This window comes from Xyrauchen texanus, chromosome 3 (assembly GCF_025860055.1).
Source record: "Xyrauchen texanus isolate HMW12.3.18 chromosome 3, RBS_HiC_50CHRs, whole genome shotgun sequence".
In the NCBI taxonomy this organism is placed as follows: domain Eukaryota; kingdom Metazoa; phylum Chordata; class Actinopteri; order Cypriniformes; family Catostomidae; genus Xyrauchen; species Xyrauchen texanus.
In genome coordinates, this window is record NC_068278.1 from 37,721,112 (window position 1) to 37,737,975 (window position 16,864).

General features: G+C 46.5%; 1 protein-coding gene across 1 annotated transcript in view; it reads right to left on the minus strand.

The window, feature by feature from the left end:
* The window catches only part of LOC127632615 (multiple epidermal growth factor-like domains protein 9), a 157,592-nt gene that overhangs the window by 9,459 nt on the left and 131,269 nt on the right, over positions 1–16,864 (minus strand). Inside the window, exon 5 of the mRNA XM_052111315.1 lies at positions 1,922–2,191. Coding sequence (XP_051967275.1) covers positions 1,922–2,191 — 270 coding nt within the window. The remainder of the gene's footprint in view (positions 1–1,921; positions 2,192–16,864) is intronic.

Below are 16,864 nucleotides of genomic sequence, written 5' to 3' on the forward strand. Positions count from 1 at the left end.
TATATATATATATATATATATATATATATATATATATATATATATATATATATATATATATATAGTAAATAAATCAATAAATATAAGTTGAAAATAAGAATATATGTTGTGTTTGAGAGTCTATTTGTTACAATGCGGGGAGGTGGGGAGGTGTAGGGCCATCTATTTGTTACAGTGCTGAATTCATGGGGGAGGTGTAGGCCCATCTCTTTGTTCCATAGTACATTGGCAAAGTATACAGTATTTACAGTAAATATACATACAATAATACATTTTTACACACTCGAAAAGAAAAACTAATATATATATATATATATATATATATATATATATATATATATATATAGAATACAGAAAAGATGGAGAAGTTGTGTCTAGCTTTGTAAATTACATTTATTTATTATCCCCACTCAGCAAGCGGCCACATAAAGTGGAGCAGCAGGACAGCACCTCATCAAGAGAGGAGGGCTTTCAGAGAGACCCTTGCTGAGGAGCATGGCAGAGTTGGGGTCTCAATCCACAGCCAGACCCGTATCTCCTGCTCCATGAAGAGCACATCACAGGCTGTTGCACATCACCAAATCTTGCACCGCTGGTCGTCTGAAGTGCAGGCAGTGTCATGCAAAGACACCAGTGAAGTACTCTCCTGTGTTGTGCCTATGTGCTTTGTACACAAATGTGACTGCTACAATGACTGGCATGTTGCTAGAAACATGTACAATTTTATAATGGTTTGTAAATACTTTATGTAAAAATTAATGTAAATAGTTTGTTGTGTATTTTTTATATAAACAAATTGTCCACCATAGCACTAGTTTTGACTCTTTTATATGCACAACATTTAGTTTCAAGAAGGGAAAAGGCACTCTAATGTGTTTATGCATCAGTTACTCTGTGTCAGCAAAACTAATAGTGGATCTGGATGGAATATGATAGCTCTAAGTGTCATCTTTCATTAGAGCCCAAAATTATGACTGTACGTTGAAGCGTTCAAAAGTTGCAGCCTTTTTGTCCTAGGTTTCCAAAGTGACCTTTTGGAGTATCCAAAAGGCACTTTTGTAAAACGCCTGGGTGTACCCTTAGAAAAACATGTGTAAAATATTCATTTTTTTATGATATTGTTATAACATTTGAACCTGGACTAGGTAAGGATTCATGCTGTGATCCCATTGTGTTCTCAAGCTAATAGCTACAAGTTATAGTCATCTGCAGGCATCTGTATGCAAAAAAAAATTTCAGGCGGAAAAAGAAAATTCTATTTCATTGTGTTCAAACTTCTATTACTCAAAATCAGTAGCACTTACAGTAATTCTGACTGCTGGAGAAAAAACTTCAAATGTCCCCTTTCAAATGTGACCAAAACCATGCATGTACTCCAAACGGTTCAAGAACAGCTTTAAATTTACTTTGGGTATGCCTTGATTAGGCGTTTTAGGCTAATTTTACAGGATTGGGAAGAGGTTAACATCTTTTTGCATGCAAGATATAGACCATTTCAAGGACTATTCGTCGGTTTAGGGAAGTGAAGCATTTGTAAGATATAGATAATTTCAAGGACAATTCGTCGGTTTAGGGAAGTGACGCATTTGTAAGATATAGATAATTTCAAGGACTATTCGTCGGTTTAGGGAAGTTAGGGACATTTTATGTGTTTAACGTTAATAACGTAAACAGTTCTGTGTTATTAAAATGCTGCTAACAGAAATGCTTCAAGATCAGACATGCACAGCAACCGTTCTAATTCCTTTGTTATTGTTGACGTCCTTGAAATGGTCCATAGAGGGCAAAATTGAATCTAATGTCTTAGATTAAATCTTGTTTAATCTAATTTTGTACTAAAGTCCCTTTAAAAGTCCCCCCATATTCTTCATATTAATACGTATGACCCTAAGCTCATTTCCTGTCCTGCTTTGGCTCTCACCTTCAGGAGTGCAGTTTCTTGTGAGCGCGTCCCCTGTAAAACCCTCTGCGCAGTGCTCACAGTGCAAGCCCGTAGTGTTGTTGATGCAGCTCAGGCAGTGGCCCGTGTCCGGGTGACAGATCTGAGGGGATGTGCTGGGGTTCGCGTTTCCGCTGCAGTTACAGGGAAGGCAGATGCTGTCGGCATTGTAGAAGCCATCACTACACTGCTCACAGTTAGGACCCTGGTACTCTGGTTTGCACTGGCTACAGACCGGCTGGCCCGTTGAGTCTAGAAATACATGAATGCTTAAGGTTAAAGGATACATTTATTCTGTTAACACTGTATTAAAGAAACAAAGCACAGTATAATCTCTTTCCAATTAAATTACTAGATGGCAGAATCTTTTTAGAATGGCGAAGGCAGAGCATCTGAATGAATTTAAGGAAAACCTGGAGTTACAGTACTGAGGTCTTTATTTTTATATCACTCTACATTCACTTGTCATATGAACATGTTATAAGGGGCTTTTTACATTTGAAATTGTTAACCCAGGGTCATTCTAAGCCCTGGAAATGCAATGTAATCCTGGCTACCATTTTTCAATGTTACACACTGTTCATAAATTCCTTAATGTTGGCATGAATTTTAAATAATTTTATTAATGCATGTTACTGTTCTTTTTGAGAAGGATTCATCCATGCATTTTTGCAATTTTATAATTTTCTTTGACCTCATAACTTGCTCTTGCAGTGCAATGACTGACTCTTCTCTGATGACATATACAAGTGGTAGTCAGTTTTAACCCCACCCCTTCAAGAGTCTTGTAAACAAACTTGAAGTCAGCTAATGCAAAGATTAAAAATGTGTATTTTCGGCAGTTTTTTCCATGGGCCAGCTGGCTTGAATTTACATTTTGAATAAGGAGGAATAACGGCGAAATTGCAGTTGTGTTCAAGACATTTTACGCCTTAATTGCTGAGGTGATCACTACTGAATACAACGTGACTCGGATGCCTATGGAGTTTATCAATATTTTTAAAAGCAGATATCTTGGGATCAGGGTTGGGGAGTAACGGGATTAAGTATTTAAAATACAAAATATAAGTAACTGTATTCCACTAAAGTTACAATTTAAATAATTGGTAATTAGAATACAGTTACATTCAAAAAGTATTTTGATTACTGAAGAGATTATTTTGCATTTTATTGGCATTTGTTTAATTTAATATTTAGTCCTTTCAGATGGAAAACATTTATACATATAAATGATGTGATCCAAAGTGCATTTGAACAGCAGTGAAACACTTTCTTATGATGTGTTACATTCATACGAGCAGACAGAGAAGTAAGTTTGAAGTAAGTTTGGAGCAGAAGAAATATAAATAAACCTTGTGTAAATTGTCAGCTTTATGTTAAGCTAAAATGCTATTTCATTTTACTTACACATGTTGCCAGACACGATCATATTTTTTTATCAAGAAAATTCATGCTAGATCATGATTTCTTTTTTCTAGTAAGTCCTTTGATATTAATCATATTCTTGATAATAATTGTTATTTTTTTCATGTAAAAATTTATAAAATTTGATAAAACAAGATCAATTTGATTTAACACTACATAAGATATTTTAGGTTTATCAGATAATGTATTTTTAACATGTGTCTTACTGTACTTGTCACGGATGACGGTGAAGGCAGACGTGGGACGAGGATCTACTTGCAGTGATGTTTTATTAAATAAAAAGGCAACACGAAAAAACACGAACAAAGGAAACATCCACGATGGGAAAAGGTAAAACAAAACACGGAAGGCATACAAAGTGTTAACAAAATACGGAAGGCTTACAGAAGGGGTAAGCGGGGAATAAACCAAGACAGAGAGCACGGGTAACAGGCGTCCACATACATCACAGACCGACAGGGGAATGGATAAACAAACGGGGTTAAATACAGCGACACAGGAAGATAACAAACGATATTCAGGTGCAGACAATAGCGCTGTGGCAGTGGTGATGAGGGCCGGGAACCATGGGAAATGTAGTTTATTACACAGACAGTGAAACACGGGGCGGACAACAAGGAAAACGTGACATGGAACGTGAAAAGTGGCATGTGAAACAGAAAACATGGGGCAGACAATGCAGGAACGTGACATAATCCCCCCTCAAAAGGACCGGATTCCAGACGGTCCTAATCAACAACAAAAAAATAGAAAAAACAAACAAAAGTTCCAGGAGAGGGGGGCTAGATGCGGGGGAGAACAGACAGACCAAAGGGGGCACAAGGGACACAAAGACAGACTAAGGAGGCACAAGGGACACAGAGACAAATCAAGGAGGCACAAGGGCAAGGAGGCAGTCCAAGGGGAGCACACAGGGCAGACAGGAAGTCCGGGGAGCACAGAGGGCAAGAGGGCAGTCCAAGGGGAGCACACAGGGCAGACAGGAAGTCCGGGGAGCACAGAGGGCAAGAGGGCAGTCCAAGGGGAGCACACTGGGCAGACAGGAAGTCCGGGGGGCACAGAGGGCAAGAGGGCAGTCCAAGGGGCAGGGACACGTTCAGGAGGCCTGGGAGGCGGCCACAAGACAGGGACAGGTCTAGGAGGCCTGGGAGGCGGCCACAAGACAGGGACAGGTCTAGGAGGCCTGGGAGGCGGCCACAGGACAGGGACAGGTCTAGGAGGCCTGGGAGTGGCCATCGGACAGGGACAGGTCAAGGAGGCCTGGGAGGCGGCCTCAGGACCGGGACAGGTCCCGGAGGCGGAGCTGAGAGGGGCTCTGGAGACGAAGCTGAGAGAGGCTATGGAGGCGGAGCTGAGGGAGGCTCTGGAGGCTCTGGAGGCGGAGCTGAGGGAGGCTCTGGAAGCTCAGGAGGCGGAGCTGAGGGAGGCTCTGGAGGCTCAGGAGGCGGAGCTGAGGAAGGCAGAGCCGAGGATGGCTCAGGAGGCCCAGGAGGCGGAGCTGAGAGAGACCCAGGAGGCGGAGCCAAGGGAGGTGGAACCACGGAAAGCTCTGGGGGCTCAGGAGGCGGAGTCGAGGGAGGCTCACGAGGTAGAGCCGAGGGCGGTGGCGCCGTAGGCAGCTCTAGAGGCAGAGGCCTGGAAGGCTCTGGAGGTGGAGCCAAGGGAGGCTCAGGAGAGGGAGCCGAGGGAGGCCCCGGAGACCGGCCCAGGAGGCGGAGCCGAGGAAGGCTCAGGATGTGGTGCCGAGGAAGGCTCAGGAGGCAGAGCCGAGGAAGGTGGCGCCATAGGAGGCTTTAGGGGCGGAGACCTGGAAGGCTCTGGAGGCGGAGCCGAGGGAGGTAGCGCCGTGGGAGGTTTCCGAGGCGAAGAATGGGTAGGCTCTGGAGTCTCTGGGGACAGAGCCGTAGGAGGCTCGGGAGGTGGAGCCGTAGGATGTTCTAGAGGCGGAGCCCTAGAAGGCTCTGGAGTCTCTGGGAGCAGAGCCGTAGGAGGCTCGGGAGGCGGAGCTGTAGGATGCTCGAGAGGCGGAGCCCTAGAAAGCTCTGGAGTCTCTGGGAGTAGAGCCGTAGAAGGCTCGGGAGGCGGAGCCATAGGAGGCTCGGGAGGCGGAGCCCTGGACGGCTCGAGAGGCGGAGCCCTGGGTGGCTCGAGGAGCTTGAGAGGCAGAGCCCTAGAAGGCTCGAGAGGCGGAGTCCTGGGTGGCTCGAGAGGCGGAGCCCTGGAAGGCTCGAGAGGCGAAGCCCTGGAAGGCTCGAGAAGCTTGAGAGGCGGAGCCCAGGAAGGCTCGAGAGGCGAAGCCCTGGAAGGCTCGAGAAGCTTGAGAGGCAGAGCCCAGGAAGGCTCGAGAGGCTTGAGAGACGGAGCCCTGGAAGACTCGAGTGACTTGAGGGGCAGAGCCCTGGAAGACTAGAGTGACTTGAGGGGCGGAGCCCAGGAAGGCTTGAGAGGCGGAGCCCTGAGAGGCTCGAGAGGCTTGAGGGGCGGAGCCCTGGAAGACTCAAGTGACTTGAGGGGCGGAGCCCTGGGAGGCTCGAGAGGCGGAGCCCTGGCAGGTTCGAGAGGCGGAGCCCTGGAAGGCTCGAGAGGCTTGAGAGGCGGAGCTCTGGAAGGCTTGAGAGGCTTGAGAGGCGGAGCTCTGGAAGGCTTGAGAGACTCGAGAGGCGGAGCCCTGTAAGACTCGAGTGACTTGAGGGGTGGAGCCCTGGGAGGCTCGGGAGGAGGAGCCCTGGAAGACTCGAGTGACTTGAGGGGCGTTGCCCTGGGAGGCTCGAGAGGTGGAGCCCTGGCAGGTTCGAGAGGCGGAGCCCTGGAAGGCTCGAGAGGCGGAGCTCTGGAAGGCTTGAGAGACTCGAGAGGCGGAGCCCTGTAAGACACGAGTGACTTGAGGTGTGGAGCCCTGGGAGGCTCGGGAGGAGGAGCCCTGGAAGACTCGAGAGGCGGAGCCCTGGAAGGCGAGAGGCTTAAGAGGCAGAGCCCTGGAAGGCTCGGGAGGCTTGAGAGGCGGAGCCCTGGAAGGCTCGAGAGGCTCGAGAGGCTTGAGAGGCGCGGAGCCCTGGAAGGCTCGAGAGACTTGAGAGACAGAGCCCTGAAAGGCTCGGGAGGCTTGAGAGGCAGAGCCCTGGAAGGCTCGAGGGGCGGAGCCCTGGAAGACTCGAGTGACTTGAGGGGCGGAGCCCTGGGAGGCTCGGGAGGAGGAGCCCTGGAAGACTCGAGAGACTGGAGAGGCGGAGCCCTGGGAGGCTCGGGAGGCGCTGGCTCTGGGACGGTCATGGCTATTGGCGCTGGCTCGTGGACGGTCATGGCTACTGGCGCTGGCTCTTGGACGGTCATGGCTACTGGCGCTGGCTCTTGGACGGTCGAGGTTACAGGCGCTGGCTCAGGGACGGTCGAGGCTACAGGCGCTGGCTCAGGGACGGTCGAGGCTACAGGCGCTGGCTCAGGGACGGTCGAGGCTACAGTCGCTGGCTCTGGGAGGGTCGAGGCTACAGGTGCTGGTTCTGGGACGGTCGAGGCTGGCAACGCTGGATCGCTGGCCGGGGCTGGCGTGGGTTCAGGCTCGCTGACCGTGGCAGGCGTGGGCACTGGCTCGCTGACTGTGGCAGGCGTGGGCGCTGGCTCGCTGATCGTGGCCGGCGTGAGCTGGAAGATTTTCTTCTCCTCCTTCTCCGGGTGGACGAAGTTGGCAGCGCTGGCTCATCGATCAGGGCAGGCATGGGCTCAGGCTCGAAAGCCGGAATCAAGAGGGGTGGTTCCTCGGCCGCGAGTTCCCTCAGAACGAGACTCATGTACTCCCTCCACGTGTGCTCTCCGGGTTCTGGCACTTCCCTCCACTGGGATGATGGTAACCCAACCCAGTAGATGGTCTTCAGGGAGGCATCGTCGAACCCGGTGTGGATGGCGAAGGTGGAGAAGAGTCGTGAGTACTCGAGAATGGTCAGATTTACCTGGGCCAGTTCGGTGAAAACTGCTGCTAGATCCATTTGTGGTCAGTCTTTCTGTCACGAATGACGGTGTAGGCAAACACGGGACGAGGATCTACTTGCAGAGATGTTATATTAAATAAAAAGGCAACACGAAAAAACACGAACAAAGGAAACATCCACGATGGGAAAAGGTAAAACAAAACACGGAAGGCATACAAAGGGTTAACAAAACACGAAGGCTTACAGAAGGGGTAACCGGGGAATAAACCAAGGCAGAGAGCACGGGTAACAGGCGTCCACATACATCACAGACCGACAGGGGAATGGAGAAACAAACGGGGTTAAATACAGCGACACAGGAAGATAACAAACGATATTCATGTACAGACAATAACGCAGCGGCAGTGGTGATGAGGGGCGGGAACCATGGGAAATGTAATTTATTACACAGACAGTGAAACACGGGGCGGACAACACAGGAACGTGACAGTACTGACAGAAAACGTGACATGGAACGTGAAAAGTGGCCTGTGAAACAGAGAAGTGAAAAATCTACCAGTGCTGAAGAAGTAATCCAAAGTATTTAGAATATGTTACTGACCTTGATTAATCTAATGGAATACATTACAAAATACATATTACAACATGTATTCTGTAATCTGTAGTGGAACACATTTCAAAAGTTACCGTCCCAACCCAGCTTAGGATGTACGTTCCCCCCCACCTATCCCCTGTATTTTTTTGTGTACTTTGATTCAAAACGTTGAATTATTGTGATCTTTTACTTACTTGTTTCTCGTTTTAAGCGAGCAGCACGATGAAAGGGGTCTGTGTTTGTGTCGACTGCAAACTTGCATTTAGATCTGCCTACACTCCGGTATGCAACGCCCACTTTTCACAATCCAATCAACAACCGATGGATAAAATCAAGTCCCTACCCTACATTTTTTCTAGTTAAATAAGCCGTTTTACTTGGAACTACGTCACAATAAGTCAGTCAGTTGCAACTTCTATTTCATGCCGACTTTAAGCTTTAATTAAGTGAAGTGAAGATATTCTTCCGCATTCATACAGAGTAAAAAACATCTCCTCTGCCAAAAGTCTTTCACAGCACATTTGCAACTAAAAGTAGGAAGCTCACAAATATCAATCAGAACATTTGCTTCTAAACCTCAGTGCTTTAGTATGCCACATAGATAAACATTATCTTCTCTTTTTTTTGTCTAAAAACATTCCTGAGGTGTTTATCAGATCAAACAGTTAATGAAATTAAGATGAAATTCTCAGTTTAATCCCACAATTGTGCACAGGTAACAGTGATCAAACAAAAGATAATGTGCTTACACATCAGCCACGGGTGCATATATGAATGAATAATGCATAGCCTTTTCCATTTCACAAATAAAAGAGCTTTTAATTAATTGTTGTGTAGCCATAGGACAGAAATGTCTTATGCCAGGCAGATACTTTAAATAGAATTATGGTGTGACCTGTCACTGCAATTTAAGTTACACGCAATCAAATGTGACTTCATAAAAACAGCATGATTATATGACTAGAGAGAAAGAAATGAGAAACTTCTAGTGTATTGTATTCTACATTACTTACTAAATGCTGACATATGAACAATCTGACTTTGGAGAACATAACTGACAAACATTTCAGTATTTGACAGTAAGAAAATGAGTCAACTAGTGCTCATTTAAAGTGATTACTTTCTTTAATAAAAACTATCAGAGTTTTAAAATCGTGAACAACCAGAATACCCTCACCTTCCCTTTCTTATGGAAGAAGTCATCAGAAAGTGAAAAGAGTGGATGCATGAACAGGCTTGCCTTTCAATCATTATTTATTATGGCCCACTTTTTTTTAACCAGTCCTAAATCTAAAAAAAAAATTTGATTAACAGATAAGGATTTATCATGACTGAAAAATTGTGTGTACAGTATTCTGTATGATGGAGAGGAATCTGTGTTTGAGGAAGAGATTAAAAAGTCCCCCCCAAAATGAATGGAAAATATTTCAAGACTGGATAAAAGAATAATTTTAATGACCTGGCCCACAGAAGCAGAGATAAAATAAAAGAGAGAAGAAGAACCGATGAGGGGGAGGAAGAAAGATAGAGACCATAAAGCAAAATCCATGCTCAGCCATTGAGATAGAGGGAGAAAGACAGACATGCAATTAGACAGACTGTATGCAGTACAGTACCTGCTGTGAATCAAATGTATCTAGCAGAGAGGCGGCTTTTACGTTACATACAGAGAGTGCAGTGAATCGGGGGGGGGGGCTCGATGACCCTCCTATCGCCATTCCCCAGTCTCAGCCGACAACAGGATATAAAACCAAAACCTCCAGGCAGTGATTCACACCTAGGGACTACTACACTACAAGAGCCAATTTTCCATATTTCTCAAAAATGAGGGAAATAACCATCATGGAAAAATAACGACACAAAGGACAGAGAGAGAGTCCGAGGCATCAAAGAGCCCATTTAGATATACATCACCACCACAGTAAAGAACATGTAAGGCCAAAGAGTCTGAGCTCTTTTAATCTCTCTAATCTTATATACAATTATTAGGTTAAATACACAAGTAAGAACATTCATGCAAATTAAACAAGCTAAGAGAATAGCTGCAAAGCAGTTGACGGCCGTAAAGTCGGTTCATCTGACTTGTAGTAGTAAAACTAATGTAAACGAACACACAAAGAATCCTTTTGTTTCATCTCACCTGTTTGTGTTTATTCCAAATTAGCCGTATTCAGCTTCTTTCACCGGCAACAAGAACTTCACCTGAAATTCAGTACTGCTCCAAGTTTCAAATGTTCCAACATGTTACGTCATACAAAGAGATTTCCGACAACAAAAGATATGCCTCCTTATGTTTCTATAACTCTGACTTGAGACGGCAATGTCTGAATTGAGGTTAGTCAATGTTTAACCATCTCATAATTGTACCATCGGAGGCAGCTTGTGGAGTGTCTTGGCTTTTAGCTAGTTGTTTTTCACCGTCACAAGTGTGCGCACACCACATTTGTGTTTACTTGACGCACTGTGATCAAACAGGTACAGACATGCACACAGCTACAGTCATTCCAGCAGTTTTCACATCTACTGACACTTAAACATGAATATAAATATACTGAAGTGTCCCAGCTTCATTCTTAATTTACAGGATGATGTGAGTAAGTCTTCAGTATACAGTAGTACATATAAATATTTTTACTGATTTCAATTAAATTTACTGTTTAGTTTTTCCTTAATACAAATTATAAACACTCTATAGACACATCCACACACAAGTGCAAGAGAATATATATATATATATATATATATATATATATATATATATATATATATATATCTTTCATTTAATTGCTACATTTTAAAAAGCACTTGTTATGGTTTTTCAAATATTACCTTTCATGTAGTGTGTTATATAGCTGTTTGTGAACGTAAAAAAGTCTGCAAAGTTTAAAAATGAAAGTGCACGACATATGGAGTTATTGACTTCCAAATGAAAGAACCAATTCTGAACATCTGAAAAGAGTTGTACAGACTTACTTCCTGTACTAACCTACGTAATTTGGTAACAAAAAACCTGCCTCTGGTCTTCATTGGCAGCTCGCGAACAGCTTTGGCCCACCCTCAAACACTACACTAAGCGATAGACCAATCACAACAGACTGGGACATCTGACCAATCAGAGCAGTGTAGGCTCTCTGAAAATAGATGTTTAGAATGAATGCCTTAGAACAGATCATTGAACGAGTCGTTTTTGACACTGGGGGGAAAAAGGTAATGCTGCCATTTAAATTGTGAGCAAATTAAAGTGTTATTTTGACCTTGGATGCATGTAAGTCTATTGTTTGAGACCTTTAAAACAAAATTAGGCATGTTAAAAAACCATAATTTGTGCACTTAAGAGCTCAGTGTGAGTCTTTTATTTGATCACTCTCTGACTATTACAAAGCTGGTAAAAAACAGAACAATACTGGCAAATAAAAAGGCTTTTCATAGACTGCTCTAATCAAAGCTGAAGATCTTGTGCAACAGAGCGAGCGACATCATACAAATTATACCAACTGACACTATGTGGCAGATAACAAGGCAATCACTGCATGGTCATTTCCAATGCAAATTCAGCCAGCATATGCAAATCAAACATTCATTTCACTAAGGAAATCCAGCACTGATAAGGAGAGAGGAGAGACTCAGTTCAAAAGGTGCCACTTGTAAGTATAGAAAACACTAATAGCAGAGGAAATTTCTGTGGTAAACAAATGAATGCGTTTTTAAACTATAGCGTATGTACATGTCACTTAAATTGTACCAATGCTGTGCATTTTTCATTTCTGCCAAGTCTTCCACAGTAGCTGGAGGGAAAAATAATGGATGCTGTAACAAGCTACAGTCCTATAAACAAGGGTAACGGATAAGGATGGGCAAGGAGGTGGTGGGAACCGGCTGAGCAGTCAACTAAACTTTTAATGACCTAAATCAAATTAATTCAACTTAAACACACACACACAAACGCACGCGCGCACACAGCGGCCGCGTATGTCTCTCTCTCTCTCTCTCTCTCTCTCTCTCTCTCGAACGGGCGCCTCCGGCTCATCTTTATCCCCTCCCAGCTGATTACAACAATTCAGGGCCAGGCGTGCATCCTATAGGCCTGGCCACGCCCTCCTTCTTGTCACAACAAGACATTAATATCATCAAACTTACATTTTAGACTTTTATTTGGCCAGTTTTAGTCTATTTTAATTTTAAACAAACCCAAAGCAGGACATACCAAGTAACTGAGAAACACACATTCTGGAAGCCTGTCTTGAATATCACATACACAGACAAGCAGAGATACTGAACAAAGAATAAAGCGCCACAGTGCAGTTATACTAAATAGCAACACTCTTGGAATATTGCTTATCCAATAAGATTAGCAGACTTGTACCACCTGCATAATTTATAATTACATAACAACATACGTATATATTGCATTGATGCAATATTAAACAAGAATTACATATTGTGATACGGCCAGCCTATCGCACAGTTGTCACGAAAAGAGAGCTGAGCCAGGAGGCAAAGCTCTTGATCTACCGGTCAATTTTAGTTCCTACCCTCACGTCATGAAGGCTGGGTCATGACGGAAAGAACTAGGTTGCGAGTACAAGCGGCCGAAATGGGTTTCCTCAGAAGGGCGGCAGGCTTCTCCCTTAGAGATAGGGTGAGGAGCTCAGTCATCCGTGAAGAGCTCGGAGTAGAGCCGCTGCTCCTTTGCGTCGAAAGGAGCCAGTTGAGGTGGTTTGGGCATCTGGTAAGGATGCCCCCTGGGCACCTCCCTAGGGAAGTGTTTCAAGCACGTCCAGCTTGGAGGAGGCCTCGGGGAAGACCCAGGACTAGGTGGAGAGATTACATCTCCACACTGTCCTGGGAATGCCTCGGGGTCCCCCAGTCAGAGCTGGTTAATGTGGCTCGGGATAGGGAAATTTGGGGCTCCCTGCTGGAGCTGCTGCCCCCGTGACCCGACTTCGGATAAGCGGTTGAAGTTGGATGGATGGATACGGCCAGCCATTTTCTTTATTTTTAATTTATTATCACATACATTTACTGCGCACTTTATTAGGAACACATTTACACCTATGTATGCGATTATCTAATCTGCCAATCATGTGGCAGTAGTGCAATGCATAAAATCAAGTAGATACGGGTCAGGATCTTCCATTAAGGGGGTCATGAAATGGAGAATACATTTTTCCTGGATATTTAGAAATAAAAGAGGTAACTGTACTATAAAAACATACTGTAAATTTCAGAACTCAAAACTTCCACCTCAGTCTAAAAAGAGCATTTATACTTGCCACCCTGCTGAAACGTCTAATTTTGTGACGTCACGACACATTGCTCATTTGTATTTACACATCCCGCAACGTTCGTCATCGCACCCATGGCCCTGCCTTCTGGCGCGCATTCGAGAGAGTAGGCCTTGTGTGGCTAACTATTCCTGAACACCAAAGAGGGACCCATCTGGATGATTTTTAATTATTTTCTATATATATATGTTTCTAAACATGAACTACACAGACTCTTTGACCGCTGCCATGCATCACACTGCTTTTTCTTGTTGTTTTTTATTTAAGCACAAACATATCATGGATGCATTCTTTCCCACATCTGTGCTGTTTTTAATTGTAGTGTATGTAAACATGATCTAGATGATCTAGTCATCTTTGTCAAGCGATGTGTGCCTCAGTGCTCCTACAGTATGTAGAATGTGAGTCATTTCACTTTTGTGTGCGTTTTTTTTTCAGCTCATTTCATGGATTGCTTGTGAAACAGTCATAATATATATATATGCGTAAATGTAAATATATATATATATATATATATATATATATATATATATATATATATATATATATTTACATTTATGCATTTGGCAGACGCTTTTATCCAAAGCGACTTACAGAGCACTTATTACAGGGACAATCCCCCTGGAGCAACCTGGAGTTAAGTGCCTTGCTCAAGGACACAATGGTGGTGGCTGTGGGGCTTGAACCTGCATCCTTCTGATTACCAGATAACCAGTTATGTGCTTAGACCACTACACCACCACCACACATGATTATTAATAACACACTGTTATTAAAGCTGTTAATAACTTCATACTGTTTGATAGTTTATGGTACTGAGTGTTAAAAGTTGTGCATGAGAAGAACAATTCAATATATTTGTATGCAATGTATTGTCCTTATACTTTAAGTCAGTAACACTAACAGAAATGACACTACTTTCTGACTGAAAAAGTAATTAGATTACAGTAACTAAGTAACTCAGTGAGTGTATATATATATATATATATATATATATGCATAATGCAGATTTTTTTTAAAGAACTATTTTCATTGGCAAGGAAGAAACGCACAAACTAACTTAAGATTTTTTTTTGTCTGAAACGCAAGTTATTTAATTTTCATTGAACTGTTGTTCAAGTAATATAAAAGTATAAAAGTATCTTAAGTAATTTCGCACTTGACATCATGCTGTTGATCCTGTTATGAATGAGGCAGCGAAGGCAGAAGAGGAGAGCGGATCTAAAATGCAGCTTAACTTTATTAAGAAAACAAACACAAAGGAAAACCCTCAATGGGGAAATAAACATAAAACAGGGAACATAGGCAAGGACAGCAAACCAGGCTAAACAATATTCAACGAACGACAAGGAGTGAACAAAAAGCAGGGCTTAAATACACAGGGAGTGATAATACAAATGAGACACAGGTGAAAACAATGAACAAAATGGCAGTGATGATGGCAGGTGGATTGTGGGAAATGTAGTTCATAAACAATAGATTAGTGAGACACAGGGCAGACAACAGGGGAATGAAGAGAAAACTAAGGAAAGCAAAGGTGACAAAAAAGGCAAACAAGGGCAACAGTGAAACAAGACAAGGAATTCCTAACATAGCCTCCCCTCAAGGATCGGATTCCAGACGATCAACATAAAACAAAACAAAAAATGTCCATAGACTGGGGGGGAGCTTGTGGTGGGCAGACAGACCAAGGGGGCAACGACGGGCAGACAGGCAGCCCAGGGGGCAACGAAGGGTAGACAGGAAGTCCAAGGGGGCACAAAGGGCAGGCAGGAAGTCCAAGGGGGCACAGAAGGCAGGCAGGAAGTCCAAGGGGGCACAAAGGGCAGGCAGGAAGTCCAAGGGGGCACAAAGGGCAGGCAGGAAGTCCAAGGGGGCACAGATGGCAGGCAGGAAGTCCAAGGGGGCACAGATGGCAGGCAGGAAGTCCAAGGGGGCACAGAGGGCAGGCAGGAAGTCCAAGGGGGCACAAAGGGCAAGGACAAGTTCAGGTGGTCAGGGAGCTGGCCACCGGGCAAGGACAGGTTTGGGGAACCTGGGAGGAGGCCACTGGACAGGGACTGGGTCAGGGGGCCTGGGCAGAGGCCACAGGACAGGGACCGGGTCAGGAGGCCTGGGAGGAGGCCACAGGACAGGGACTGGGTCAGGAAACCTGGGAGGAGGCCACTGGACAGGGACTGGGTCAGGGGGCCTGGGAGGAGGCCACAGGACGGGAACAGGGTCAGAAGGCCTGGGAGGAGGCCACAGGACAGGGACCGGGTCAGGAGACCTGGGAGGAGGCCAGAGGACTGGAACAGGGTCAGGTGGCCTGGGAGGCGGCCACAGGACGGGGACTGGGTCAGGAGGCCTGGGAGGAGGCCACAGGACGGGAACAGGGTCAGAAGGTCTGGGAGGAGGCCACAGGTCAGAGACAGGGTCAGGACCCCTGGGAGGAGGCCCTAAAGGCGGTGACCTGGAAGGCTCTGGCGGCGGAGCCGTAGGAGGCTCGGGAGGCGGAGCCGCAGGAGGCTCGGGAGGCGGAGCCGCAGGAGGCTCGTGAGGCGGAGCCGTAGGAGGCTCGGGAGGTGGAGCCGTAGGAGGCTCGGGGAGAAGGGCCGTGGAAGACTCGAGAGGCTCTGGAGGCGGAGTCCTGGGAGGCTCGAGAGGCTTGAGAGGCGGAGCCCTGGGAGGCTTGAGAGGTGAAGCTCTGGAAAGCTCGGGAGGCTCGGAAGGCGGAGCTCTGGAAAGCTTGAGAGGTGGAGCTCTGGAAAGCTCGGGAGGCGGAGCTCTGGAAAGCTCGGGAGGCGGAGCTCTGGAAAGCTCGGGAGGCGGAGCTCTGGAAAGCTCGGGAGGCTCGGAAGGTGGAGCTCTAGGAAGCTCGGAAGGCGGAGCTCTGGCAAGCTCGGGAGGCTCGAAAGGCAGAGCTCTAGGAAGCTCGGAAGGTGGAGCTCTGGAAAGCTCGGAAGGAGGAGCCCTGGGAGGCTTGAGGGGTGCTGGCTCTTGGACGGTCATGGCTACTGGTGCTGGCTCTTGGACAGTCATGGCTACTGGCGCTGGCTCTTGGACAGTCATGGCTACTGGCTCTGGGACGGACAAGACCACAGGTGCTGGCTCAGGGACGGTCGAGGCTACAGGCGCTGGCTCAGGGACAGTCGAGGCTACAGGCGTTGGCTCACTGATGTCGGAGGCTACAGGCGCTGGCTGACTGACGTCGGAGGCTACAGCCGCTGGCTCGCTGACGTCGGAGGCTACAGGCGCTGGCTCGCTGACGTCGGAGGCTACAGGCGCTGGCTCGCTGACGTCGGAGGCTACAGGCGCTGGCTCAGGGACGACCAAGGCGTCAGGCACTGGCTCACTGACTTCTGAGGCGACAGGTACTGGCTCACTGACCTCTGAGGCGACAGGTTCTGGCTGGATGACCGTGGTATGCACTGGCTTGGGTTCGCTGACCGTGGCTGACGAGGGCTCTGGCTCGCAGACCGGGGCAGGCGAGGGTTCTGGCTCGCCGACCGTAGCTGATGAGGGCTCTGGCTCGCAGACCGGGGCAGGCGAGGGCTGTGGCTCGCTGGCCGTGGCAGGCGTGGGCTCTGGCTCGCTGGCCGTGGCAGGCGTGGGCTCTGGCTCGCTGGCCGTGGCAGGCGTGGGCTCTGGCTCGCTGGCCGTGGCAGGCGTGGGCTCTGGCTCGCTGGCCGTGGCAGGCGTGGGCACAGGCTTGCTG